General features: G+C 42.8%; 1 protein-coding gene and 1 non-coding gene across 2 annotated transcripts in view; both read left to right on the top strand.

Moving 5' to 3' along the window:
• The first annotated feature begins 305 nt into the window (after positions 1-305).
• The window catches only part of ADCY9 (adenylate cyclase 9), a 117,761-nt gene continuing 91,269 nt past the window's right edge, over positions 306-26,797 (top strand). The window contains exons 1-2 of the mRNA XM_021698379.1: positions 306-419; positions 696-2,431. Of these exons, the coding sequence (XP_021554054.1) occupies positions 739-2,431 (1,693 nt within the window). The 5' untranslated portion in view covers positions 306-419; positions 696-738. The remainder of the gene's footprint in view (positions 420-695; positions 2,432-26,797) is intronic.
• On the top strand, positions 4,863-5,026 carry LOC123325021. The gene has a single exon (XR_006540189.1). It is a non-coding gene; the product is annotated as a U1 spliceosomal RNA (small nuclear RNA).

Genomic DNA, 26,797 nt, shown 5'->3' with positions numbered 1-26,797 from the left:
CGTCCCGGGTCGGCGTCGCGGGAGCGGGCTCTGCGGCAGCGCCGCGCAGGGCGGCCGGCTGAGGGGCCCGCGCCCGCCGCGCTCGGCGCCCGGCGTCTCCCGGGGCGCTGGGCATCCCCGCCCTGCTGGGTCGGCCCCGGAGGCCGGGAGCAGGCCCCGCTAGACGGGCCGCGCCGACGGGGGTGGCCGCAGCGCCGCGGGCTCCTCAGACTCGCGCCGGCGCCGGGGCCTCGCTGCCGCCCCTCACAGCCGGTCCGCAGCCTCCCGCGGGGCCGCCGGCCTTTGACGCAGGGGAGGCGCCGCTCGGCGCGGCATGAGGGGCCCGCCGCCGTCGGCTGGAGAGCTGTGCCGGCGAGAGCGGCTGGCGGCGTGAGAGGGCTCGGCTGGACTTGCCTCCACGGCCGCGGCGGCCGGAGCAGGCGAGTGCGCGGGTCGGGCGGCGCGGGGGGCCGAGGGGCGCCGCCGCCTCGCCGGCCCGGGGCTGCCGGGTCCGTCCCGGTTGCTGCGGGCGGCCTCGGGGCGGGACGGTGGAAGCCCCGGTTAGACGTTAGCCGCAGCTTTCGGGAGCATGTGGTGCCTCTCCAAGCAGACCGCCGGGGCCACCGCCGAGCAAACCGGTGCAGCTCGTGGCCTTCAGGTGTGTGTACCTGTGTAGGAATCAGTGCCAGTGTAACTCTGGTTGTCTTCGCCGGTAGGTACCAGTGACCCCGGCCGGGAAGGTTCTGAGCGCTTGGCAACATGGCTTCCCCGCCCCACCAGCAGCTGCTGCAGCACCACAGCACCGAGGTGAGTTGTGACTCCAGCGGAGACAGCAACAGCGTGAGGGTCAAAATCAACCCCAAGCAGCTGTCCTCCAACAGCCACCCCAAGCACTGCAAGTACAGCATCTCCTCCAGCTGTAGCAGCTCTGGGGACTCAGGGGCCGTCCCCCGGAGAGTGGGCGCTGGAGGCCGCCTGCGCAGGCAGAAGAAGCTGCCCCAGCTGTTCGAGAGGGCCTCTAGCCGGTGGTGGGACCCCAAGTTCGACTCGGTGAACTTGGAGGAGGCTTGCATGGAGCGCTGCTTCCCGCAGACCCAGCGCCGCTTCCGGTATGCGCTCTTCTACATCGGCTTCGCCTGCCTTCTGTGGAGCATCTATTTTGGGGTCCACATGCGGTCCAGACTGATTGTTATGGTAGCCCCAGCTCTGTGCATTCTAGTAGTGTGTGTGGGCTTTTTTCTGTTTACCTTCACCAAGCTGTATGCCCGGCATTACGTGTGGACCTCTCTGGTTCTCACTCTCCTGGTGTTCGCCCTGACCCTGGCCGCCCAGTTTCAGGTTTTGACGCCTCTCTCAGGACGTGTTGACAGCTCCAATCATACCCTCGCAGCCAAGCCCACAGACACTTGCATATCTCAAGTGGGGAGCTTTTCCATGTGCATCGAAGTGCTCTTTTTGCTCTACACCGTCATGCACTTACCTTTGTACTTGAGCTTGTTTCTGGGAGTGGTCTATTCTGTTCTCTTTGAGACGTTTGGCTATCATTTCCGAGACAAAGACTGCTTTCCCCCACCTGGAGCAGGGGTGCCACACTGGGAGCTGCTGAGCCGAGCCCTGCTCCACGTCTGCATCCACGCCATTGGGATCCACCTATTTATCATGTCCCAGGTGAGATCTAGGAGCACCTTTCTCAAGGTGGGACAGTCAATTATGCACGGAAAGGATCTGGAAGTGGAAAAAGCCCTGAAAGAGAGGATGATTCATTCTGTGATGCCAAGAATCATAGCTGATGACCTGATGAAACAGGGGGATGAGGAGAGCGAGAATTCAGTCAAAAGACATGCCACCTCGAGCCCCAAGAACAGGAAGAAAAAGTCTTCCATACAGAAAGCCCCTATAGCATTCCGCCCTTTCAAAATGCAGCAGATCGAAGAAGTCAGTATTTTATTTGCAGATATCGTGGGCTTCACCAAGATGAGTGCCAATAAGTCTGCTCACGCGTTGGTGGGTCTCCTCAATGATCTGTTTGGTCGCTTCGACCAGTTGTGTGAAGAGACCAAGTGTGAGAAAATCAGTACCCTGGGAGACTGCTACTATTGTGTGGCGGGGTGTCCAGAGCCCCGGGCTGACCATGCCTACTGCTGCATTGAGATGGGCTTGGGCATGATCAGAGCTATCGAGCAGTTCTGCCAGGAGAAGAAAGAGATGGTGAACATGCGTGTCGGGGTTCACACGGGGACTGTCCTCTGTGGCATCTTGGGCATGAGGAGGTTCAAATTCGATGTGTGGTCCAATGATGTGAACTTGGCCAATCTCATGGAGCAGCTGGGAGTGGCGGGCAAAGTTCACGTTTCCGAGGCCACAGCAAAATACCTAGATGATCGGTACGAAATGGAAGATGGGAAAGTTACTGAACGCCTTGGCCAGAGCGTTGTTGCTGATCAGTTGAAAGGTATGTGCATTTCTTTGCCTCGTCATCTCCCTCCCTAGTCCTGTTTGTGTTGAGGAAAATAAAAACCAAACAATCTTTTTCTAGTGTCAGTATCTGGAGGCAGATCAGTTGTCTCAGGACACCTCACCATGGGGGCATCTCAGGGCTGGTGAGACTTTTCCTCTGGTGAGTCAAGTATCACAGATCTGTTCACACTGTGACAATGCTGACCTAGATGAGACCTTTAGGAGGAAGGAGAACCTTGGAAATGCATATCCTGCCAGTCAGCTGTTACTGTTTCTGAAATCCTGGGGGCAGGTCCGATGAATGTATGGGGAGTCGGAGCCTGTTAGCAGGCAGAACTTTGAAGTACTTTAACAGATTGTCTTTGGTTGCCCCTAAATCCCATCAAAACATTTCTCTATGCCTTTTTCCAGAACTGTGAAGAATAAAACCTTTCTCGCCTTGAGGCCTCACTTTGCTGGAATAAGGAAGTTGGCTTAACCCTGCAGGACTCTTGAGAATTAGATGGAATTGTATACTCCCAAGTACACACTGCCTTTGCCTAGGTCTCTTTTTTTAAAATGTATTTTCAGTTTTCATTTTTATCGTGATATTTGTCTTATAGACTGCAGCGTTTTAGAAATACACCTGAAATACACCCGGAGCAGTATTTAGACCCCCTATTCCCAACCCCTTGGATTTGTATCTTGTCTCTTATCTCGGTCTTAAGCTCTTACTGCTGTTCTTGATATTTTCAGTGGGCTTCTTTGGTTTTTCTTATTTTCACATAGGACAAAAATTTTTGAGGCCTGGAAAGTGATGTATAAGCAAGTGGGACCCAAAGTAAGGATTCTAAATACCTAACACCCATCCTACCCCCTTTTTAAAAACAGTCCTAATGTTTTACTAAAATCTTCTGGGTTGGAGGGGGGACATTTATTTTGGAAGTATGCAGAGAAAATAATATTGATTCTTAAAAGCCAAAATTTGTAAAGCTTATTGTGTTTTGTGGTGCCCACACGTTGCATGATTACACAGTAAAAAGCTCCAGGAAAAAGAGTTTGTCGGGGGAAGGAACAGCTTAAGTCAGAGATGAGAGAAGTAATACTGTAAATCAGAGACAGTAAGTGGTTGAGTGTGGGGGCCTGAATAGGTTGTCAGGCTTGACATCATCCTATATGCTCAACTGATACTTCATTTCTCTCCTTGTGATTGGAGTTCCCCGTGTCATTTACTTGTTATTCGGTGAGAGCGCTTTATCCTTCTCCTGACTTTTCTTTATTAATTTTGCTAGGAGTTGAAGAATTTATGGATGTAGTAGAAAACTATTTTCACCTGATAACTTCCCTCTGTCTAGAGAGCTGTAAATGTTACATTGAGGAGGTCAGAAACTACACCTTGCAGTTCACTTGAGAGATTCTGCCGTGGCGATTGTCTTTCCCTGTAGGAGGGTGACCCTTGCTCTCAGAGTCCTCAGAGTCTAAAGATGCCAGTGGAGTGTGGGGCAGATGTAATCCCTTGCTTGACACTTTGGCATCTTTAAGATCTGGGTGTTGTAGGCTCAGTCCTCAGGGGTTGTGGGACAGATTCCAGAGAATGGAGCTGTGCTGTATGACATTATGACAAGGATAACAGTTTTGTAAGTGGTAGTTTGAACAGTGTATTTCTTGAATATCAAAAATAAAAACAGATGTAATCATAAAGTAGGTCTGGAAGTCACCAAGTCTTTGATTCTTTGGCAATACCCATTTTTAAAAATTTATGCGTAATTTTATTTTCAACTTCAGTTCAAGCCAAGGGTCTCAAAGACACTGACAAAATATGCTAGAATGGGTTTATTGATTTTTTTTAACTTCAAATAGTGTAAATTTGGTAAGTCAGCTTTTTCTTTAAATTTGTGTAGTTGTATATTTAAGGGAAAAGTTTTACTACTGGATGGGAGGTAGAGAAAGATGGAAGGGTTAGCTAAAACGGTTATATTTTTTTTTTTTTTTTTTTTAAAGATTTATTTATTTATTTATTTGAGAGAGAGAGAATGAGAGACAGAGAGCATGAGAGGGAGGAGGGTCAGAGGGAGAAGCAGACTCCCCACCGAGCAGGGAGCCTGATGTGGGACTCGATCCTGGGACTCCAGGATCATGACCTGAGCCGAAGGCAGTCACTTAACCAACTGAGCCACCCAGGCGCCCCTAAAACGGTTATATTTTTATATGGTATTCCCTCATTTAACTGTTTCCCTGAGACCATGATTTTTGCTTTATTCAGCTGATTTTGAAAACCTTTGTGGACAGGACTCCAGTAATATAGGATGTCTACACAACTTCCTGCCTCTTTTTGAAGCTGCCCAGTTCTGTTCTGTCATTGTACAAATCTGCTAAATTGAGAAGGTAGCACAGTTTGTAGAAAATCCTTTTATACCTGAGGTTAAGGTTATATATTTAAAATTTCCATACTTATCTGGCACGGGGGATACCATGATCATGAAGGCGGTTTTCCCAGGGTGATGCTTATCCATTGCACCCCAGATGTGCTGACCCCTGTGATTTCCCCAAATGTAGGAAACTTGAATGCATAATTTGTGGTAGTGGGGGACTGAGTTTGCGCTCTCTCCTTTTTTAAAAAGATAAGTAAATAAAAAATAAATTTCTTTTAGCCTGTCTTAGGGTTTATGGAAATATTTTCTCTCTACAATGTTGAGCATCAGCCTTTACCTCTCATCCCCTTTTCTGACAACGGGGTTAAAAATACCCAGTAGAGGACTCTGTAGAAATGAGTATCAGTAGACTGGTCACTCCAGAACTAGCCTGGCAGCGTGAAAAGTAGCTACTGCTCTGTAACTTATCTGAAAAGGTTTGTGGAAGGGTGGACTTTCATTATTTCTGCACATTCACTCACTCCTTGAAAATCTTCATCGTGCTCCTATGATGCGCCCCATGCTGTGGATGAGCAGATGGAGTCCCGAAAGTTCCTGACCTCAGCGAGCTTACAGTTCTAAATGTGATAGCATGTGCAGAGAGTCAGGAACACTGTATGGAGGTGCACATACTGAGGTGGATGTTGAGACCAGGCAGTGGCTCTCCAGGTAGATAAAAGAACATTCAGTGCAGAACATGAGCAAAGGCTTGGGGTTGTTTTTCTTGGGCTTTAAGTACAGTACTTCATGAGGACAAGGAAGGCTGTGGGTCACACGGGAAGGAGTTTGTATTCGATCCTGTAGGTAATGGGGAGCCACTGATAGGCTTTAGGCAGGAGGCTTAGGTGATCTAATTTGCAAGTTTAGAGGGCTTACTTTTTCAATTCTAGGGAGTGTCGGTTGGAAGGGTATGAGATGGGAGATTAGGGAGTTGTTTCAGTAAATCCCGGACAGGGTAATGGCAGCCTTAAACAGGGTGACGACAGTGGCAATGGAGGTGGTGGGACAGATATGAGCAGTAGCAGGACAGACTTGATAAGAAGTAGAGCCAGATTTAAACAGACAGCTTGGTGGGTGAGAGGATAGATTGTCTGAATGGCAGATGGCCTTTCTTTTTTTTTTTTTAAGATTTTATTTATTTATTCATGAGAGACAGAGAGAGAGAGAGAGGCAGAGGGAGAAGCAGGCTCCCAAGGAGCAGGAAGCCCAATGCGGGACTCGATCCCAGGACCCTGAGATCATGACCTGAGCCGAAGGCAGACGCTTAACCATCTGAGCCACCCAGGCGCCCTGGCAGATGGCCTTTCAAGGTTTCTGGAGTTGACGTTGAGGACAGTTTGCTGTCAGGAATGACTGAGACCTTTGAAGTTTCTGTGGTATGAATAGAGAATGCAGGATTGAGTTGCAGAATATGAAACAGTCCAGGAACCCCTGGCTTGTTCATTCATTCATTCATTCATTCATTCATTCATTCAACAAGTAATTTATTTTGTGCTAGGCACAGTTCTCGGTGCTGGGGATACAGTAGTGAACAAAAGAGACAAAAATTCCTGCCCTCATGGTATGTTGTCATGCACTGAAAGTTCTCAGACACCAGTCTGAGCAGCCATGCAGGGCTGCCTCTGCAAGGGAAAGCAGCAGTGGTATTCTGTTCTAATAAGGCAGTCAAACAGTAAACAAATAAATGAAATATAAAATATATTTTGCATTAAGCTTTAAGGAGAAAACATAAAGCAAAAAGGAGGATTTGGAGTCTGTGTGTTTGTGTGTGAAATTTTAGATAGGGTGGCCAGTCACTGAGAGAGAAGGTTGAAGGAATTTTCAGCACAGGACTAGGATTTTGGAAATGATCAAAAAACTAAGAGGCAATTATTATTAAAGATAGGGAGAAACAGTGTAATATGAGTGATGGGAAGAAGCATCCTTTCACACCATTTGGGACAAACTACTGGGTCCAAAAGGGTACTGGCTGTTCTCTTCTGCGTTGGGCCACAAGCCAAAAAGGTGAGGAGGATTGTCTGGAACTGTTGTTTTTTTCCTGTCATAGGTAGAGTCACAGAGACAGAAGGTGAAACTGTCAGAAGATATCTATAAATGTCTTATATTCCCCTCCGAAACATTAGGAAGCTGAAACAGGGTGCGCAGTCACTCCAAATTGACCGCAACAACCATGTCTTTATAAAGGGAATATCTGGTAGCTATCGCCAACCTTTTAGGCTCATGAGCAACTGGGGGAAAGATCTGCTGATGTGCATTGGAGCAGATCGTCACCTGCTGGCCACAGCGACCAAGACCTTCCCCAAGTGCTAATAGGTGGCACTTAGAAGAGTTCCTATCTAGCCCCCTGCTGGGGCCATTCCTCAAATTGACAGTGGCCTGAGGCACTCTGAGCTTTAGCGTTTACCAACGGCTGTCCCAAACTGGCAGTCTGGGCCCCCTGGTTCCCTGCCAGCTGGCAGCTAACAGCCCTACCCAAGCTTGGATAGCTTGTCCCCGTCTAAGCATGTACTCTTGCGACCCACTGGAGTGCTAGCCTACAGCTAACAGCTCAGTGCTTCCTCTAAAGTCCAGTCAAGAAATTCTGTGCTCACCTGCACCCTAGAACAGGCTGTCTCGTGCACTTTGAAACATAGCCTCTTGGATGGCAAGTGGCAGAGACAAGATGAAGCAGAATTTAGCTTGACAACCAAGATTGGAGACAACAAACAGCTGTGGAGTTGATGCTCAGGCAGCCCTTGGTGATATATATATGCCTTCCAGCAAGAAGCACACAGGTTAATTCTGAGGACCAGCTTTTGAGCAGAATTAGCCTTTGGCAAAGAAAGTTAAGGATATAGTTTGCAGAATGGCAGGTGGAATAAAGAAGGAAGGAAGGTAATCTTTTAGGTAGAATTAACTAAGAAAGGGAAACATTAAAAAGAAATAAATAGCATAAGTAACGAAATTTCAGGGACTAGCCGGCCTGGTTCAAATAATGATTGTGTTTCTGCCTCCTGGTCAGGTCACCTGTGTACTTTGCTGTGGAGTAATAATCTTGAAAGAAACCAGTGATTTTTCTCTCGTGTGTACATGTGCCTCAATTTTCCTCTTTTTGGTTGGTGATTTCAGTATTGGTATTTCTGTTGGGATTCTTATAAGACAGTGATCATTAATCATTAGAATGCATGTCCCCTCTCCTGGTGGTGATAGGAGGCTGCTGACCACCAGAGGAGTGGCTGAGTGGCTCCTCATTCATGTGACTCTTGGCATCATTTGTACTTTGCACATGAGACATCTGAAGACCTTTTTCCCAGAAGGAACTAGCATCCTTGGAGGGAATTTTATAAGGAGATGAGAGTTTTTGAAACAGGAAGGGCACTGCCATGTGAGGTCTAGACCGTCCACGCTAAGACGTTAATGCAAGATCGTAGTGAGGGAACTGAGTGCCTCACAGGCTGACCGGGGCTACCAGGCACAGAGCAGTGGGCAAAGGGCGGGGGTAGTCTTCCTCTAGGAAGGCTGGATAAGGCCGTGACATTCATTGGTCTTGCTCATGCCCTGGTAGACTGTATTGGCCAAGCCACCCCGTGGCCAACCTTGGGTCAGGTTTGGTGAAACTGTACTTTGTAAAACTTGCTTGCTCTTGTAAATCAGGTTTTTATTTTCCCCCAGCATTTGCTGCATTGCACTTGTAGGAAAATGCCTGGCATGGGGCATGCATTCTCTGCTGAGGTTAGGAGAGAGGCTCATTTCCTTAGAATAGTCTGGAAGGTCAAGCCCCCCCCCCAGAGACTGGTGGAGGGAGTGGCAGGCAGCAGAACCAGAACGGGAGTGAGGGACCGGAACAGCTTTGGGACGGGGTGGGATTCTGGGACTGGGATGATCAAGAACAGCTGTGACCAACCAGTGAGGCTTTCCATCAGCCCGTGGTTCTGTTCTTAAACTTTTTGGTTTCAGGACTCCTCTACACCCCTAAAAATTATTGGAGAAACTAAAGAGCTCTTGTTTATGTGCCTTATCTATTGATATTTATCATATTAGAAATTGAAACAAACAGATGTTTAAGAGAATGTTTCCTTATAATTTATTTCAAAATAATAATAAATCCATTGTACCCACTGCATGTTAATGTAAATAACATTTTTATACAGATAATTATATGTTAAAAATGTAACTAATTTTTAATTATTTTAAATTTCAGTATAGTTAACCTACTGTGTTATAATACTTTCAGGTGTATAGTATAGTGATTCAACAATTTGTATTTTCAAAGTCAAAGAAATTTGGTGAGAAGAGTGGTACCATTTTACATTTTTGCCTTTACATTTTCTCCTTAATGTCCAGATAAATAAAAACTGCTGGATTTTTAAAAAAAATTTTAAAATACACATTGAACATTTATTAATTTAACTATTTTTAAGTGTGTTAGCTGGATTTTCTTAACTGCTTTAGCATTCAGTCTGTTGCAATATGTTGAAGAATGTATAGAAAGTCTGGCTTTACAGAGTTACCTAGTTCGGTAATGGAGAAACATTTTAATAGCTTTTTTTAGATAATTGTGGATATTTTTCTTTGATGCTCTACCAATACCCAGTAGTTTCTTAAGACCAGTTAAAAAATGGAATCTGAAATCCTATTAGTCAATTTTTTGGTATGCTATTAAGACCACACCCCCTTTTTTAAGTAGGCTCCACACCCAGTGTGGGGCTTGAACTCACGACTCTGAGATGGAGAGTTGCATGCTCTGTCGACTGAGCCAGCCAGGTACCCCCAAACCCCATTTATTTTATTTTATTTTTTATTATTTTTTAAAGATTTTATTTATTTATTTGACAGAGAGAGAGAGCACAAGCAGACAGAGCAGCAGGCAGAGGGAGAGGGAGCCTGAGCAGGGAGCCCGACATGGGGCTTGATCCCAGGACCCTGGGATCATGACCCGAGCTGAAGGCAGCCACTTAACCGACTGAGCCACCCAGGCGCCCCAAACCCCATTTATTTTTGAATGAATCTTTACCGAGGCGTGATTTTGTAACGTAATGCATTGGTCATTTGGAAAATATTGGCTTCTTGAGTTATGTAGATCTTCCAAATGTTAACATAGCTGTCTTTAAATACCGGGAAGATGCCGACTTCACAGGGGCAGTTTTCTCATTCTTGTTTTCACTTGAAAGTTTGAATTTTATCACTGGCCACAAATACTGTCAGTTGTTTCCCTTTAAGTGACAGACTCATTTTGTTCATTTTTCAGGAACAGTCTGCAAATACGCTAGTCTGAGTGACCACAGTTTGTAGGTCGAGCATAAATGATGTTCCATCCGAAAAGCAGCTAGTTCAGCTTGCAACCCAGACAACTGCGAGGGTGCTTTTCTCAACACCCTTGCCCTTCTGTGTGCAGTGGCCATGCTGTGGCCGCGCTTCCTATTTTAACACAGTCACTCAGGGTTTGATTTAACACAAGTATTCATTTTTACTGCATCATCAAAGGACCTCCTTAGGTGAAACTATTTTTTTTTCCCTTCTGCAAGTGTGTGATAGTCAAGAACACGCTGATAATTCGGATGGTGCCACCACCTTGATTACTAGTGGTTTTACCCACGATTACTTTTGCACCATCAGTTCTGATGCCGACACCGAAAAAGGCAAATAATGTCCTAGTGTTATGATGAGAATAGTTTTGACCCCACAGATGGATGTTCTGCAGAGGTCTCAGGGGTCCCTGGGGGTCTGCGGTAATATGTGGGGAACTGCTTCCCTAAGCTGTAAGATAGGAAGCCTGAGGGTTTTGTACATACTACCCAAACACACATTCTCATGTACCTGAAACTGTTCAGACTGGAAGTGCAGTGGACGTAGCGCATTTATTGTGGAAGCACCAAGTGACTTTAGTTCATACCTTTTTTTTTTTTTAAATCAAAGAAATCCTTTGTACCTCTGCCAAATTTTTGTTGGTGGGTTCACAATGAAGACTATCAACTTTGTTTTTTTAACTTTTTTGCAGGGCTTACCCTTTGTCAGTATAGTTTAGTGGATGATGGCATGGATTTTGGTTTCTGATACATTTGCATTCAGTTCTTAGTTGTGCAATTTCTGAACTGGGGAGCCTTGGGCAAGTATGTAGGGACTCTCCAATTTACAGGAGTGACAGTAGCTCTGTCAGAGGGTTATTGGGAGAATTGAGTGAGAGGATCGAAGGAAAGCACTTGTTAGCGTAGTGACTCTCCCATGATTGATTTATTCGCTTGCTAATAACCAACTCTTCTGCCTGGGTGAGTCACATTTTGTCCTGTACTCAAGGGTGTTTCTTTTTCCCTACACTCTGTTTGGTGCAGTCTTGTATAATTTGGTACTGAAACCCAAAACACACCAGGGACTGTGATTGTGTCAGTTTCTCTGATTAAAAAGGGCAAGTGTCCAAAATACAAAAGACTGATAGCTTACCCTGGTTAAACTGTAGCTGCCAAGTTTGGCAACTTCTTAACTGAAAACCCCAGGGAGTTCAGGCAGTATTGTTCTTGGGCTGCATCTGGTCCCCAGAGCTTAGGGGTACTTAAGATGATGTGGCCCTTGATAATTGAGGAATTATGGGGAAATCCTCAGCTTTGTGACTCTGGAGATCCTGGCTGAAGTTTGAACTAGAACAGTTATTCAGCTCTACCGCTTTCTACTATAAACTCCTCTATTTACTCAATAAATATCAAATGATTTCCTGCTATTTGTGAGGCCTGGACTAGGTTCTGGAGAGAGAGCCCTCTGCTCTCTTGGAGCATACAGCCTAGAAGGGGAAGTAGACATTAATCAAATTATCACCTGAACAAATACACACTAGACTTGCTTATCGTATTACAAATGGGGCTGGGAGGTAGGGACACTTATCATTTCCATTTTATAGGTGACGGGACTAAAGCACAGAGAGATTAAGTAACTCGGGGTGTCCACACAGCTAGAAAGAGCTGCTAAGTGCTAGAGCAGGTATTTAGACCCAGAGGGGCTGTATTAGGAAATACTAGTGCCCACTTGGTAGAATTGCAGTGAGGATTAAAGGAGAAAATGATGTTAAGTACGTAGAAAAGTACTTGGCACCCAGTGACACTCAACAGAGATTAGATGCATTAGCTAGTGAAAGCGGGGACAATTTTCTTAGCACCAACAGTAGGAAAACAACCATACCTTTGTGTGGCTCTTTCCAGTTCTCAGAGTGTTTGCATGCACATTGTTATCTCAACCATTGTGAAGTCTTAGGATCACGGGAACTGTGTATGTTTAGGAGTTTATGTTTTATTTGTTTGCTTATTTCCCATAATAGGATTTTTTTGTTTTGTTTAGTTTTTTGCTTTTTTGGGGGGAGTCAGAAGGAGATGGGGAGAGAGAATCTTGAACAGGCTCCACACCGAGTGTGGAGCCTGATGTGGGGCTCGATAGTACACCCCTGAGATCATGGCCTCAAGAGTCAGATGCTTAACCAACTCAGCCACTCAGGTGCCCCCTCCACCCCGTTATAGGGTTTCCAGGCTGAGTTGGTTTCTTAACATCTTCCAAAGGTGACCAATGATTTTTTTTCAAGTATCTTTATCAATTCTTAGATTTCAGCTTATTTGATGTATTTTACTCCATTACAGAAATCATAATTTTTTTTTTAAAGATTTTATTTATTTGAGAGAGAGAATGAGAGAGAGAGAGCACATGAGAGGGGGGAGGGTCAGAGGGAGAAGCAGACCCCCTGCTGAGCAAGGAGCCCCATATGGGACTCGATCCCGGGACTCCAGGATCATGACCTGAGCTGAAGGCAGTCGCTTAACCAACTGAGCCACCCAGGCGCCCCAGAAATCACAATTTTTGATGCTTTAATTGTCCCATCTTGGGCCCATGGAAGCCCCCTCAGGTTGCTCCCAAGTCCTTTTCATACAATCCCGAAGTCTTTAATAGCTTTCTTATGCATTTAGTAACATTTTTAAGGAGTAGAGAAATAATAGTTATTAAAATCTCGTTACTTCTGTTTGTCTCATAGGTTTATTCCGAGAGACTGAGCTAAAGTTTTCCCTCTCCTTTTTTTTTTTTTTTTTAAGATTTTATTTATTTATTTGACAGAGAGAGACACAGCAAGAGAGGGAACACAAGCAGGGGGAGTGGGAGAGGGAGAAGCAGGCTTCCCACGGAGCAGGGAGCCCGATGTGGGGCTCGATCCCAGGACTCTGGGATCATGACCTGAGCCGAAGGCAGACGCTTAACGACTGAGCCACACAGGCATCCCTCCCTCTCCTTTTTTGAAAAGAAAATTAATAGTATATCCATGTTAATATGAAGAAACAGCACTGCAGAAGAAATGGTTCATGCTGCTTCAAGTTCTTTGGAAGCTTTAATTTGCATTCTTAAAATTGAGAATTATAGAGCAATGCAGCATTTCTTTGAACTCTGTCTTCCCACTAATGCCTGTCCAGGGACAGGTGCCTGTGAATGTAGATAAGTAGAGACAAAGAAATATAAAATGAAAGGAATCCTAAACCAAAATGTAGACTGTTTGCAAACTGAAGAGTGCCCCCAGCCCAGCAAGCTCCATCCCCCAGCACAGCTGTGGAAGGTTCCAGAAGGCCCAACTCCAAGAATTCCCTCCATGGGAACTTTGTTCTGAATAGTGCTTCCTGGAATGACTGCCCTACCACTCCTCTTTTCATCTTGCATAACATGTATTTGACTTACTTATTTTTGTTTATGATCTTTCTTCATCCCACTAGAATGTGTCTTGAGAGTAGGGATTTTCTGTATTCCTACCGCTGGGAACATAGTCTGGCATATAGTAGATGCTCAATAATATTTGTCTTAGTGAATGAATGAATGAATGAATATTCTAACTACTTACACTCTGCATGTGGGCACTCTGTTGTTCGAGAAACCACACCCCGGACATCCACACAGAACAAACCAGGAGGCACACGGAAGGCAATGACTGGTTTTTAAGGAATGGTTGAGTGGTTTGTTAAATAGAGGCTGTAGGTAGGGTCTTGCAAGGATCTGGGGAAGGAGGCAGAGAGAGCTGCCGACGCATAGTGCCCAGGGATGTGACCTAGGGCATGGGTGCGGGAGAGCGGGCAGCCTCAGGACTGAGGGCTCCAGGGTGCTGCCATTGAAGGCTACCGGGTGGGGGGGCTGGGCTGTAGGGCGGGAACTCAGGTCACTGAAACTCAAGTGTTTATTTAGGGCCCAGGAAATGTGGGCTTGAATGGTTTAGTTTAGGCAATCATTTTTAAGCTTTTTAAAATGGAGATTTCAAGAAGTGTATTTATCTTTAATAATACTGTAGCTCCTTATAATTCTTATTTGATTATCACTTATGCACATGAGAAACCAGCATATCCTTTTTTTGGCAAAGCTCTAGGATAGTCTTTGTGCATAATTTCCAGGATTTTTATGTAATGCTATTAAATTCATTTTTTTTCCTTCCACAGAAAAATGTGCTACTGAAAGCAGCTTTTGAATCATTTATATTCATGTTTGAATTGTTTGGGAAATATTAACGTCAGCTTTTTGCCATTTAGTTTGTAGAGAGGAAGAAAACCCGTATGCATGTGATTTATTTTCTTGTATATGGGATATTAAAATACAATAAACCATTAAGGCTTTGACATTTTAAGTAAAAGAGTCTATTGCACATTGGTTCAGTGAGTTTTACTCTGCTAAGTGTTAATATTCAAAGTGTGGATTGCATTGTATTCTGTAACTTCATACATGAGTTCTTTTCCCCATGAGAAAATGCTTCTTATGGTCATTAATGTTAATTTTTGTTTTGTCAATGAGCTGTTTAAAATTTGGGAGAATTAGCTTTTTATCTTAAGATGTTTTCTCCACTAACTAGTGAAATACTTTCTGGTTCTCAGTTTCCTCCTATTCATAAAACATAAAGTTTGAACTAGACCCCCCCCACTCTTCTCTAAGAGCAGCCGAGCTTCACACGTGACTGGAAAATAGTATGGGTTCTTAATACGAAGTATTGTTTCTTCTTCATCCATCTCTTTAAACTGTGAGCCCTCATTTAGGCAGATCTAACATATGGAAACTCAGATTTACAGAACTGCTACATTGCAGGGCAGGTGTGGGATTCTTCACTTTCTATAGAGGATTCTTTACTTGCTTTATGTGTAAACGAATAAGATTAAGTTACAGGAGTATAATTTACATGTGGTTTTTTGGGATCACGTTTGTTACATAAAGCAGAGTATCATTAGAGGAAACACTGCTTGATTTTGCAAGTTTGAGGAACACTCTTGAAATGGCTTGGAGAAAATGTGAAGTGATTAAAATTTTTAAACATATGCTTTAATTCCTGTTTGAACATTATTTTGGAGAGAGATTGGAAGGTTAGTTGCCAATACAATTAATTTCACTGTTTTGGCAAATTTTTCCACTAGCTAAACAGAGCAAATACTGGATTTAATAATGTTCTTACTGATTATTCTATTAATAAAAGACTTGCTTGCTCTGGATGGTGAGTTCCTGGACCTGATGACTGGATACTTAGTGTACCAGGGTCCCATATATTTACTGTATATTTAGTGTGACTCTTGTAGTTCAAAAATTAATGTACTTGGAAAATGTCTACCTTAGACCTTGCAATTAGAAATTAGAGGTCATCAGTGATAAAAAGAAACCCTTAGATTTAATTATAAAGGATTTATAAAAGATTTTGAATGGTCTTCTTATCCTGTCTTAAGAACAGCAAAGCAGCTCAGGGAAAGTAATATAATATTTGCTGTAATGTCCATGGCTGGTGAAACAGTGGGAAAGGAAAAACACTCTACTTTGTCCTCAAAGACAGTGTTGTCATTGGCTACATGTGTCATCTGACCTGAGAGAGAATTTCACCCCAACAAAGACCCACCTTGTGAAACTGTAGCTTCTCTTAGAGAAAGTGTTATTCACAGCCTGTTGGAGTCACATGTTTCCAGTACTGAAGTGACTGACTCAGTGTGTAACTGCAGAAGGTCAAAACTCTTAAAACTACCATGCAAACAAAAATTTTTCCTTTTTTTTTTTGTCTTTAACGCACATTTCACAGCGAATTTCTCAGCTGGAATAACTTCATTAACTCTGTGTTCTTTCTGGCTCCTGAAAGAAAACCATGATTCTGAACACTTTCAGAGCTGATGATTCTCAGATACCAACTTTGTCCCTCTGCCATCTCACCATTCACATGGAAATGTTTGGTTTCATGGCTCCAGTCATGATGTTACTTTATTTAGTTGCTATTAAATTTCCAATTCCATATACTCCCCTGGAGGTATTCCAGTTTGCACTAAGGTTTCTGTTTCTTTCGGCAGCATTGCTATGGTGTGTAGAACTTTCCTGAATAAGGAATGTGACCAAGTTTCTCACAGTGGATGATTTTCAGTTTTTCTTTTCTTTTCTTTCTTTTTTTTAAATAACAGTTTTTTTTTTTTTTTGGAGATATAATTCACATATACAGTTCATTCATTTAAAGCATGTAATTTGGTCATTCTTAGTATATTCACAGATCTGTGCAACCATTAATACAAGCAATTTTAAAACATTTTTATCACCCCAAAAAGAAACCTTATACTCATTAGCAGTTATTCCCCATTTCCCCTAAAACCTCCAGCCCCTGGCAAACATTAATCTACTTTCTGTCTCTATAGATTGGCCTGTTCTGTCCATTTCATACGGATGGAGTCCTACAATATGCAGCCTTTTGGGTCTGGCTTCTTTCACTCAGCATACTGTTTTCTGGGTTCGTCCACGTTGTAGTATGAGTCAGTGCTTCATCCCTTTTTATGGCCCTATAATCTATTGTGTGGATAGACCATATTTTACTTGTCCATTCATCAGTTGATGGAAAAGCTCTTGTTTGAAATCGACAGGCTGATGGTTTGAAAATAAGTTGAAAGGATTAAAAAAATCTATTATTTAATAATACACCTTGATTAAAATTTAGTTACTTTGTTTTCACTAATGTTTACAAGTTTTCCCAGAAAGCCTGATTAAATGAAATTTGAAACCGAATTATACTTTAATATAAATGTTTCACGTAATCAATTTTGTTTTGTTTTTTAAACAGCTATCCTCTTTTCTAAGCTTGATCCAGGTTGATTAAATGTTAAATTCTCTGATCCTTTTCTTTTCTTCTATCCGGATCCCTAAAAGACAGCTTTAGGGGAAGCATATGGTTGAATATGAAACCAGCCTCATTTAGTTAAATATAAATATCAATTAACGTAAGCCTTTCTGGATTTCCCAAGAGCTGAGGATTTTCTCCTTTAGTCAAGCAGACATTTTCCTCTTTAACCTGATTAAACATTTGGTTTTATATTTCTGAAATGTATATAACACTTTTTTACCTTCATAAAAATGAAATATATCAAATGAATTAATTTTCTCAATGACTGTTATTTTTATTACCTGTTACTCAGCTTTTACTGATATAGCAATTTCCCAATGAGGAGTTTTTGCTTTACTTTAGATAAACTGAGTTGCTCTGTTTTTCCAATTCTTACATTTTAAAATAGTTTTCCTACTTGCTCTCTTGCTATCAGTTTATATAGCTATTGGTATGCTTTTCTGTAATAGCTTTGCTTCTGGTTTTTACTTTATTCCATAAAGAAACCCAAATAAACCAAGCTTATTAACTCCGCAGATACAGTTTGATTAAAAGGACTAAAAATTGGGTGCCTGGGTGGCTCAGTTGGTTAAGCGACTGCCTTCGGCTCAGGTCATGATCCTGGAGTCCCGGGATCTAGTCCCACATCGGGCTCCCTGCTCAGCAGGGAGTCTGCTTCTCCCTCTGACCCTCCTCCCTCTCGTGCTCTCTCTCATTCTCTTTCTCTTGCAAAAAAAAAAAAAAAAAGGACTAAAAATTAGGTCTCCGGCAATATTTTGGTTTAAAATGATCAAATATTCTGAATAAGTTGCCAGGTACTGAGTTCAGGATGAGTAAGATGTTATGACAGTTATTTTTAGCATATTTCTTAAAGGGGAGGAGAAAGGGAAATTTGAATCAAATTTGTATCTTCATAAACAAGAGCATGTTTTCCACAAGACCAAAGTAGATTTCTTTTGACTATGTGGAAATAGAAAATGGGAATAACAGATTGGATGATGAATTAATTAGAATTAATTAACAATTAACTCTATAACTAGTTATATTACAAAGCTAAAATGTGAATGTTAAATTCGGAAAGTATTGATGTTGAAATTTACCAGACTTTTGGGAAAGTACTTTTCAGACTTTCCCAAGAAGCCTCTGGTAAGAATGACTGTATAGAGATTTTGTGTGTTCTCTGATACACCTGCCAAGGAAGAATAGGCCATATTTCTTCTTCTTTGGCTTAAACTGAAGGGGTGCATTGGACTTTCATCCCAGAAATTTAGTAGTCTGGCATTCAGCAATGCTAGTTAAGTGTTGTTGCTTGTTTTGGGGAGGTTTGTTCTTCCTGAAGGGGCTGGCTGGGTGCCGGACTGCCCAGCGGGTGCCCAGCCAGGTCTGAGCTCTGCCGCCCACTCCACAGGTTACTCAGACGTGCTTGCCAAGTTTGCTGAAGTATTGGCCCACCAATTTGGTAAGGCTGTTCTTTTAGATTAAAAATTAAAGTAGATTCGGGTTGCCTGGGTGGCTTAGTCGGTTAAGCATCCGGCTCTTGATCTCAGCTCAGGTCTTGCTCTCAGGGTCGTGAGTTCAAGCCCCATGTTTTAAAAAAAAAAATTAAAGTAGATTCAATTCTTAGGAGTATGGATTGTCAGCTCTTAATTTTTAAAGTAATTAATATGTAATTACTTAATAAATGGCAGTCTGCATATTGGTTTTCTCTCTGGGGGAGCAAATTGCCTAACCTGAAGGGTTTTGATTGGGATTAAGTGAGATAATGCACATGAGAGCACTTGGCACATGGTAGGTGTTTAGCAGTTGTTGGTTTTTGCCCTACTCCCCGCCTCTCCCAAACTTGTTTTCATCAGCATTGAAACCCATGTAATAGATGTTACCCCATAAGCAGCTATGAGATTCAGGGGGCACAGTGGGAGCATGAGCCCTGTAATGCCAAAACCTCATGCCCAGCAGGTGCTAGCGGCAGGAAGCTCTGCCCCCCCTCACCAATGTGATTCAGGGGGGACATCAGCCACAGGCTTCCCTCATAGCCAGAGAAAACTCATCTCTGGTACTCACCTGCCCTTCCTGTGTGCCTCGTGGAGTCCTGAGCTTCGCCTCCCCCAGGCTGTGAGTATGAAGCACAGTGTGATCCCAGTAAGGGAGAGTATAAAAATAGGTAGACCAGAACCCGGACACCGTGTCCTGCGAGTGGTGGGGCTGCACAGGAAAATAAAGCCAGATGAGAACAGCGTCACGGATGCGAGTGACTTTATATCTGGTGAGTGAAAAGTGCATTCATCTCTCTGAATAGTTGTGAGTTAATATTATGGCTGATTCAGAATGACCATGAATACAACACTTGAATTTCCTCTTCCTGCCTTCTATAGATAAAGAAAAATGTATATTCACATGTCAGATCTTTAGTTCAGGCTTCTCCGTGGGGAAACATGAGCTGCTTGTCCAGTGCCTGGACTCTGGAGGGTGGGGGGCAACATTTCTTGTGTCAGTCTTTGTAAGATTGTCTGAAAAATCCTTGGATGGGGGACTTAGGATTTATCGAAACCTACCTTGCCTCCCAGTCTAAACTGCAGGCCTGGTGATGTTGTCTTGATTGCTTTCATAAACTTTCTCTGTCACTGGGCCACAGATGGGCTTCTTGTGCCATATCTAGAACTTTCTAAAGCCTCGTATTCTGCTACTTCTCTACCACTCCCACCCTTGCTGTTATCCTACAGTTTCCTGATGCTCTGTTCACTTTTTAAAATTGACATAAAATTTATATAACATAAAATTAATAATCCAGTGGCATTTAGTACATTCACAGTGTTGCACAACCATCACCTCTGATTCTAAAACATTTTCATCACCCCAAAAAGAAAACCCTATGTCCATTAGCAGTCACTCCCCATCCCTCGCTCCTTCCAGCACCTGACAACCACTAATCTCCTCTCTGTCTCTGTGCATTTGCCTCTGCTAGATACTTCATATGAATGAATCATACAGTGTGTCTGGCTTCTTTCACTTAGCATCATGTTTTCAAGGTTCATCCACATTGCAGTGTATATTGGGACTTCATTCCTTTTTATGGCTGAGAAATATTCCATTATATGGATAGACCACATTTTGTTTATCCATTCTTCTGGTGATAGACATTTGGGCTGTTACCACCTTTCAACTGTCGTGAATAGTGCTACTCTGAATATTCATGTACTTTTTTTTTTTTTTTTGAGTACGTGTTTTTAATTCTCTTGGGTATATGCCTAGGAGTAGAATTGCTGGGGCTTATGGTAACTGTATGTTTTTTCCAAACCTCTACCACTTTTTAAAATGAGAAACTCAAAATTATAAGAAGAACCCTGTAAAAAGCCACATCTAGCAGTCAGATATTTCCAAAAACATCTTCCAAGTTGAGAGTCAAGCTGGTAATAGGTAATACTATGAATTATGTATCTTGATTGAAATAATGACTTTGTTCACTGTAACTTGCAATGGTATTGTGGTTAAGATAAAATTATAATGTAGATATAACATGTTTAGAGACCTTTTCTTACTGATAAACATATGGATTTTGGCTGTCCCCTTCAGGCTGGCATTGGATTTGGCAACTTTGGAATTGTGTGTTAGATAAATAGTTGGTATCTAGGGCAAGCTTTAAAAAAAAATAGTACTATTTAAATATTGACCAAAAAAAAAAAAAACCCAAAAAACCCACCCAAAACAGCTCTAGGAACTTTCTTGTTCAAATGAATTTCAAACTAAATACAGTGTGGTAAAATTAGTCTTCCCCTCCGGTTTCTGTGGGGTTGAGTGAGCCCATGGGTCTCTTGTGCCCATCTGGGACACACTCTGCTTGTTAGCTATCCTTAGAACATGGGGATGTGGGATACTGTCCACAGCCAGTAGTGTTCCCACAATTTGGCCTTAATATGGAACATTTTTCTAAAAAAACATTGGCTACTGAAAGAGCTCAACTCCCAAACATGGTCATCAGTTCATAGTTCATTTTTATTTGTTTTTATGTAGTTAAAACAAGGAAGAGTATGTAAACTTGTCAGTGTTACCAAGTGTCAGTGCTTTTTAGGGTAGAAGAGGAGAAAACTGAGTTTCTAATCAGAAAAACAGTATTCCTCCTTTAGGGCAAAGGGAAGGCAGGGTCCCTCTGTGGCTAGATGGGTGAGTTTGGAGGTCAGCCAGACTCTATCCTGCCGTTTGCTGAGGAGGTGGGGCGAGTGGGAAATGTTCATGGGTGCCAAGGAGCCTGTTTTAGAGCCAACCTCAGCCCTCCCCTCTGGGGGCTGGTATGCTCCCCAGTCACGTTGATTGGTCCATCTGAAAAGTTTCCCTCATGGGGCAGCTTGGGATATCCCATAGGACAGCTGTATTATGATTGCCACAAGTAGATGATCCCCAAAACTATTACGCAGCTCTCAGGCCAGTGGAGTCCCACCAAGTGCCCTTTGCCTTTCATTAGGATGTTATTCAATTCTGTAGGTAGGCACATAAAACTTCTGGGTAAGTCAGTGTAGCTTCTCCAGGGGACAGAAGGAGCACAGTGTGTATGTCAGGAGCCCATCAGGGAGGAAACCGGCCCTTGAAAAGTGCCCTGTGACTCTGCTGTTGGCTTTCTCTCTCTCTCTCTCTCTTTTTTAAGATTTTATTTATTTGAGAGAGTGAGTGAGAGCAAGCGCACATATGAGCATGGGGAAGGAAGAGGCAGAGAGAGAAGCAGACTCTATTCCAGGACCATCCCTGAGCTGAAGGCAGGCGCTTAACCGACTGAGCCACCCAGGTGCCCCTGGCTTTCTCTTTTAGCCACGTTTGCTAGCATACATTTATTGAACAAGATTTTTGAGTACCTACTGGAGATGGAGGATATGAGGACAAGCAAACTGTAGTCCTTGTCTCAGAAATCTCTGAAACTGTCCCTAAAATGCTGGTGGAAATACAGAATGGAGCACCTTCAGGCTGTGGGAAGAAGCCTGGCGGCTCCTTGAAACATTAAACTTAAAGTTTTCAAGTGACCCAGCAGTTTCACTTCCAGGCGTACATCCAAAAGAATGGAAAACATAGGTTCGCACAAAAACTTGTGCGTGAATGTTCACAGCAGCATCTCTCATAATAGCCAAATAGTGGAACAACCCAAATGTCCATCCAGTGATGAACAGATAAACAAAATGTGGTCTGTCTGTACAGTGGAATATTGTTCAGCCTTAAAAAGGAAGGAAGTACTGATTCATGCTACAACCCGGGTGAACCTTGCAAACTGAAGTGAAAGAAGCCAGTCACAAAAGGCCACATATGTAATGATTCTGTTTCAAGTGTCCAGAGCAGATAAATTCATAGCAACAGAAAGTAAATTAATGGTTGCCTAGGGCTGGGGGCATTGAGGGGCCTGGAGAGCAAATGCTAATGGGTCTGGGGTTTCTTTTTGAGGTGATAAAAATGCTCTGAAATGGACCAGGGTGATGGTTGTACAGCTCAACTCTGAATGTCCTAAGGAATCCCTGAACTGTATACTATACATGGATGGATTGTATGGTATGTGAGTTACAGCTCAGTGTTCAGAGTTGTACACATTTCGGAGGACTGATTCATGCTGGTCGTGGGACTGACTATAAACTAGGTGTCCGTGTGTTAGTTTACTTTGGGGGAGATGCTGTGCTTTTCCAGGGGCTAGAATGTTCATATCTACTACATGGGGCACTTCCTCCAAGATACCTGGGAGGGCCTAATTAATAGTAACAAGATTGCCTAAGGAGTGTAGTATCCGAGCAAAGGATCTTAAAGAATGTGGTATTGTATTTAGCCATGGGGAAATCATAGCAAGTATATCTTACTAGGGACCAGAGTACTTATGTCCGCCAGATTGAGTGCCTTCCCTGAACTGTGGAAGCTCTGTCAAAGCTCTTACCTTGTGCCTTCCTTAAAGAAGGTTAGTTGTTACAGAACAAACAAGGATACCAAACAAAACCTCACCGTAAGACAGAAAACTCCCTGTTCTATAAGGAATGCAAACATATGTAAAAATGCTTAAGAATAAAGCCAAGATGGCTTCAAATTAAGTGTGAGAGTTAATGAAGATTTAACTAAAAGTAGCTAAAAAAAAAAAAGAGAAATTTATTATCTCATATAGCAAGAAGTGCGTTAGTTCCAGGGTTGATTACGTCAGAGTTTTGATGACATTTTCAAGGATCCAGGTGCTTTCTGCCTTTGCTCTCTGCCATTCTTGCTGTGTGGGAGATGCCTTCCCTCATGGCACAAGGTGCTGCAGCCATTCCAGGGGACACAATGACATCTAGCAAAGAAGAGTGCCTTTTCCTCTCATGCATGTCTTATTTTATGTATCATGGGCCATGTCCTCACCCGTCACTGGCAAGGGGAGTGAGGCCCCAGCAGCCTGGACTTACCCAGCTCCATCCACTGCAATCAGGCAGAGGGCAGGGGGGTCTCCTTCCTGAACAAGTGGAAGGAAGATCCCCCAAAGAGAATCAGGCTTCTGATACAGGAAGGATGGGGGTGGTGGCATGGGCATGAAGAAGGAAATGATCCTTAGGGAGGCAAAGCATTAAAGCTATAACTTTAGTTAAAACATGCAGTGTTTTTAAAATGAAGAGTTAGGTGTTGTTCTTAGGAGAAACTTGTGAAATTGGATCATGCAACCCATTCAACCTTTGCATTTCTCTTCCCAGTTCTCTGAGATGGTCCCCGTCCCTCACCCTTGCATAGTGGTTCTTCCCCCCCTAGAATCCACACATCTACCAGCTGAGTTTGCTCAAAGAGCAGCGCTTCTCTGCAGCCCTTCCCTCTACTCAGCTTCCAGGGTGGAATGAGTTGCACCCTTTCCTCTTTCCCATTAGCTCTTACCTATCCACCCCTGCAGACACAACCACCCTCCTCCCCCGCTGGACTGGGGACTCACTGCAGGTGCTCCCATGTTGACCTCGTGGGTGTGAGTGAATGAAAAGACATTTAGACTTGATGCGGTGGGTGGTAAAGCGCTCTTGAAGGTTTTTGAGTGGTGCTATGAATGTCAAAATGAATGTGGTTTTAACAAGTTTTAAGGATTTATTTCTGAATATCGCCTGTTAAGTGTCTTAGATTTCACTTCTGTGTCTTTTTAAAAAACCTTATAACTTTCGTCGGGAGCTCTGAAAAGTGCTGGCTGTCCTGCAGGGATGATGAAGTGTCTAGAGCAGAGCCACTCTTGCGGGGTTCGGGGAGCATCCCTGTTCTCTGGATGGCAGTGGGAGGAGGAGGGACAGTTTCATGGTCTGGTGTGAGCTGTTTACAACACTTTCTTTAATGTTAAGTGAATAGAGTCCTCAAATACTCTGTAATTATTGGTCCTGATTCATATTCCATGAGAGAAAATATGTGAAGTGCCCGCGGTTCCTGGAATATAAACATGCAGTGAAAGTATTTTCTCTTCTCAAGTCTCCTATCCCTACCCTAGGCTGTTCCATCGACATACATTAGCACGCCTGTCTTCCTTTTCCATAAAGCACAGGCCTATAAATATTTCTCAGTTTAAAAATAATGTTTTCCCTACGTGAGTCAAGGTTCAGTTCATGTCTATCTAATTTTAGTTCCTTGTTTTTATGCACTTGAAAAATGTTTTCCTTAACCAGAAAATAGAGAAAAGCACACACAGAAAGAGATGAATGAAACTTTTTGCTTTATTTCCGTGCAGTATAGACATTTCTACCTGAAATTTTCTTCTTTTTAGAACAGGTTTTTGAAAAAATAAACTTGTAAGCAGGAGTTTAGAGAAGACAGGAGGGGAACAGATTGCTAACTATGGGCCATTTGTTTCTACGCGGAATGTTTTTGGGCAGTAATGTTAGAGACCTATAGAATGCTGAGTGGTTCTGGAAAGTGTATTTTTTATTGCCTCTGTTAAAGTAATTTTATATGAATAAGTAATGAAAAGGTAAAAGCAAATAATTATATGAAACCTGATGCCTTAATTGACCTCTCTTTTTAGGATTATAACTTCATATTCTTAGGGATAGACAGTTATTTTTTCTTGGTTGAAATTGATGTCAATCAAGTTGTGTTTTCATTTTCTGTTGATTTTCTGTGCATTTCCATATTTCACATATTTTTATTTATAAGGAGAATGTAGTATTCCTTGGAATGAATGACCATCATTTGTTTAACCATTTCCTGTCTGACCTTTTAGATTGTTCCAGGATTTTTTTCCCCTTGTAAATATTGCCCCTTTAAGGACTGTGTGCCTTTTATTATTATTATTATTTTATTTTTTATTTTTTATTTTTTTTTAAAGATTTTATTTATTTGACAGAGAGAGAGAGCGAGAGAGGGAACACAAGCAGGGGGAGTGGGAGAGGGAGAAGCAGGCCTCCCGCCGAGCAGGGAGCCCGATGTGGGGCTCGATCCCAGGACTCTGAGATCATGACCTGAGCTGAAGGCAGACGCTTAACAACTGAGTCACCCAGGTGCCCCTGTGTGCCTTTTTTTAAAAAAAAGATTTATTTACTTCTTTGAGACGGGGGAGGGACAGAGGGAGAGAAAGAGAGAGTCCCAAGCAGACGCCATGCCTGGCCCAGAGCCCGACTCCGGGCTCGATCTCACAACCCTGAGATCATGACCTGAGCTGAAATCAAGAGTTGGACACTTAACAGACTGAGGCCACTCAGGTGCTCCAGGAATGTGTGCCTTTTGAAGACTTACATTTAAACACATGACAAGGTGGATGGGCACCTTATTTTTATTTTTTATCACAGAAGTGAAATATATGATCTCACTTTCAGAAAAGACATGAGCAAAAGGAAGACAAAACAAAACAAAACTAAACAAAAACAAAAAAAACCTCTTTCCACCCAGAGATAGCCACTGGGACGTTTTGATAAAAGGCTGTTAGACTTTTTCAATGCAGACGTACATATCAATAATGATTTCTAATCACAGTGGTGTCCTTTTAAATGTAGTGTTTTATAAGCTCCTTCTTCACCTAATAGATCATGAACATCTTTCCACTGTTCATCTGTATATACCTCTATATCATCATCATTTTAAATGATTGTAATGTTTTGTTATAGGGGTATATGTTGGAAATTTAGACTGTTTCCAGTTTTGTACTACTGTATATCATGATACTAGGATGTACATTTCCTAGACATCCCTCAAATTGAGTGGCATCATATAGTTTGATTATGGCAATGTGACAGACGTTCTTCTTGGGAATTGTCTTTGCTCACAGGAATTACTAGACAGGCCAGACCCTTTTTTCATGTGTGTTGCTGTCATTGTTTCTTCTTTTATGAGTTGGCTGTGAACTGATGGATGGCTCTTATCTTTTCCTTATTAATTTGAAAAATTAGGCTAATTTTGTCTTTGTTTTTATACATTTATTTTTCCAGATCAAAGCTTGACTTGCTGTTTTCTCACAAACTCCCTTTGGCATTTTGATTCAGTTTCTTTTAGGTTACAGATGATTTTGACATCTGTACAATTTTGGGTCATCCAGCAAGCTGGTATGTATATCTCTGTTTATACAAGGCCCTCATATGTTGCTCAGTAAAGTTTTGTAGTTTTTCATAAGGTCTTACATATTTATTAAAATTTTTTTTTAAGATTTTATTTATTTGTTTATCAGAGAGAGAGCGAGTGCACGTGCGCACAAGCAGGAGGAGCGGCTGGCAGAGGGAGAGGGAGAAGCAGGACCCCTGCTGAGCAGGGAGCCTGACACAGGGCTCAATCCCGGGACCCCGGGATCATGACCTGAGCCAAAGGCAGATGCTGAACTGATTGAGCCACCCAGGCGTCCCTCTTAAATATATTCTTAAATTTTACTGTTTTTCATTGCTATTATGAATGGGCTCTTTTTTCTTTTCTTTTTTTTTTAAAGATTTTATTTATTTATTTGAGACAGAGAGAATGA

This window comes from Neomonachus schauinslandi, chromosome 5, assembly GCF_002201575.2.
Source record: "Neomonachus schauinslandi chromosome 5, ASM220157v2, whole genome shotgun sequence".
NCBI lineage: Eukaryota > Metazoa > Chordata > Mammalia > Carnivora > Phocidae > Neomonachus > Neomonachus schauinslandi.
This window is presented reverse-complemented; position numbering and strand designations above follow the sequence as displayed.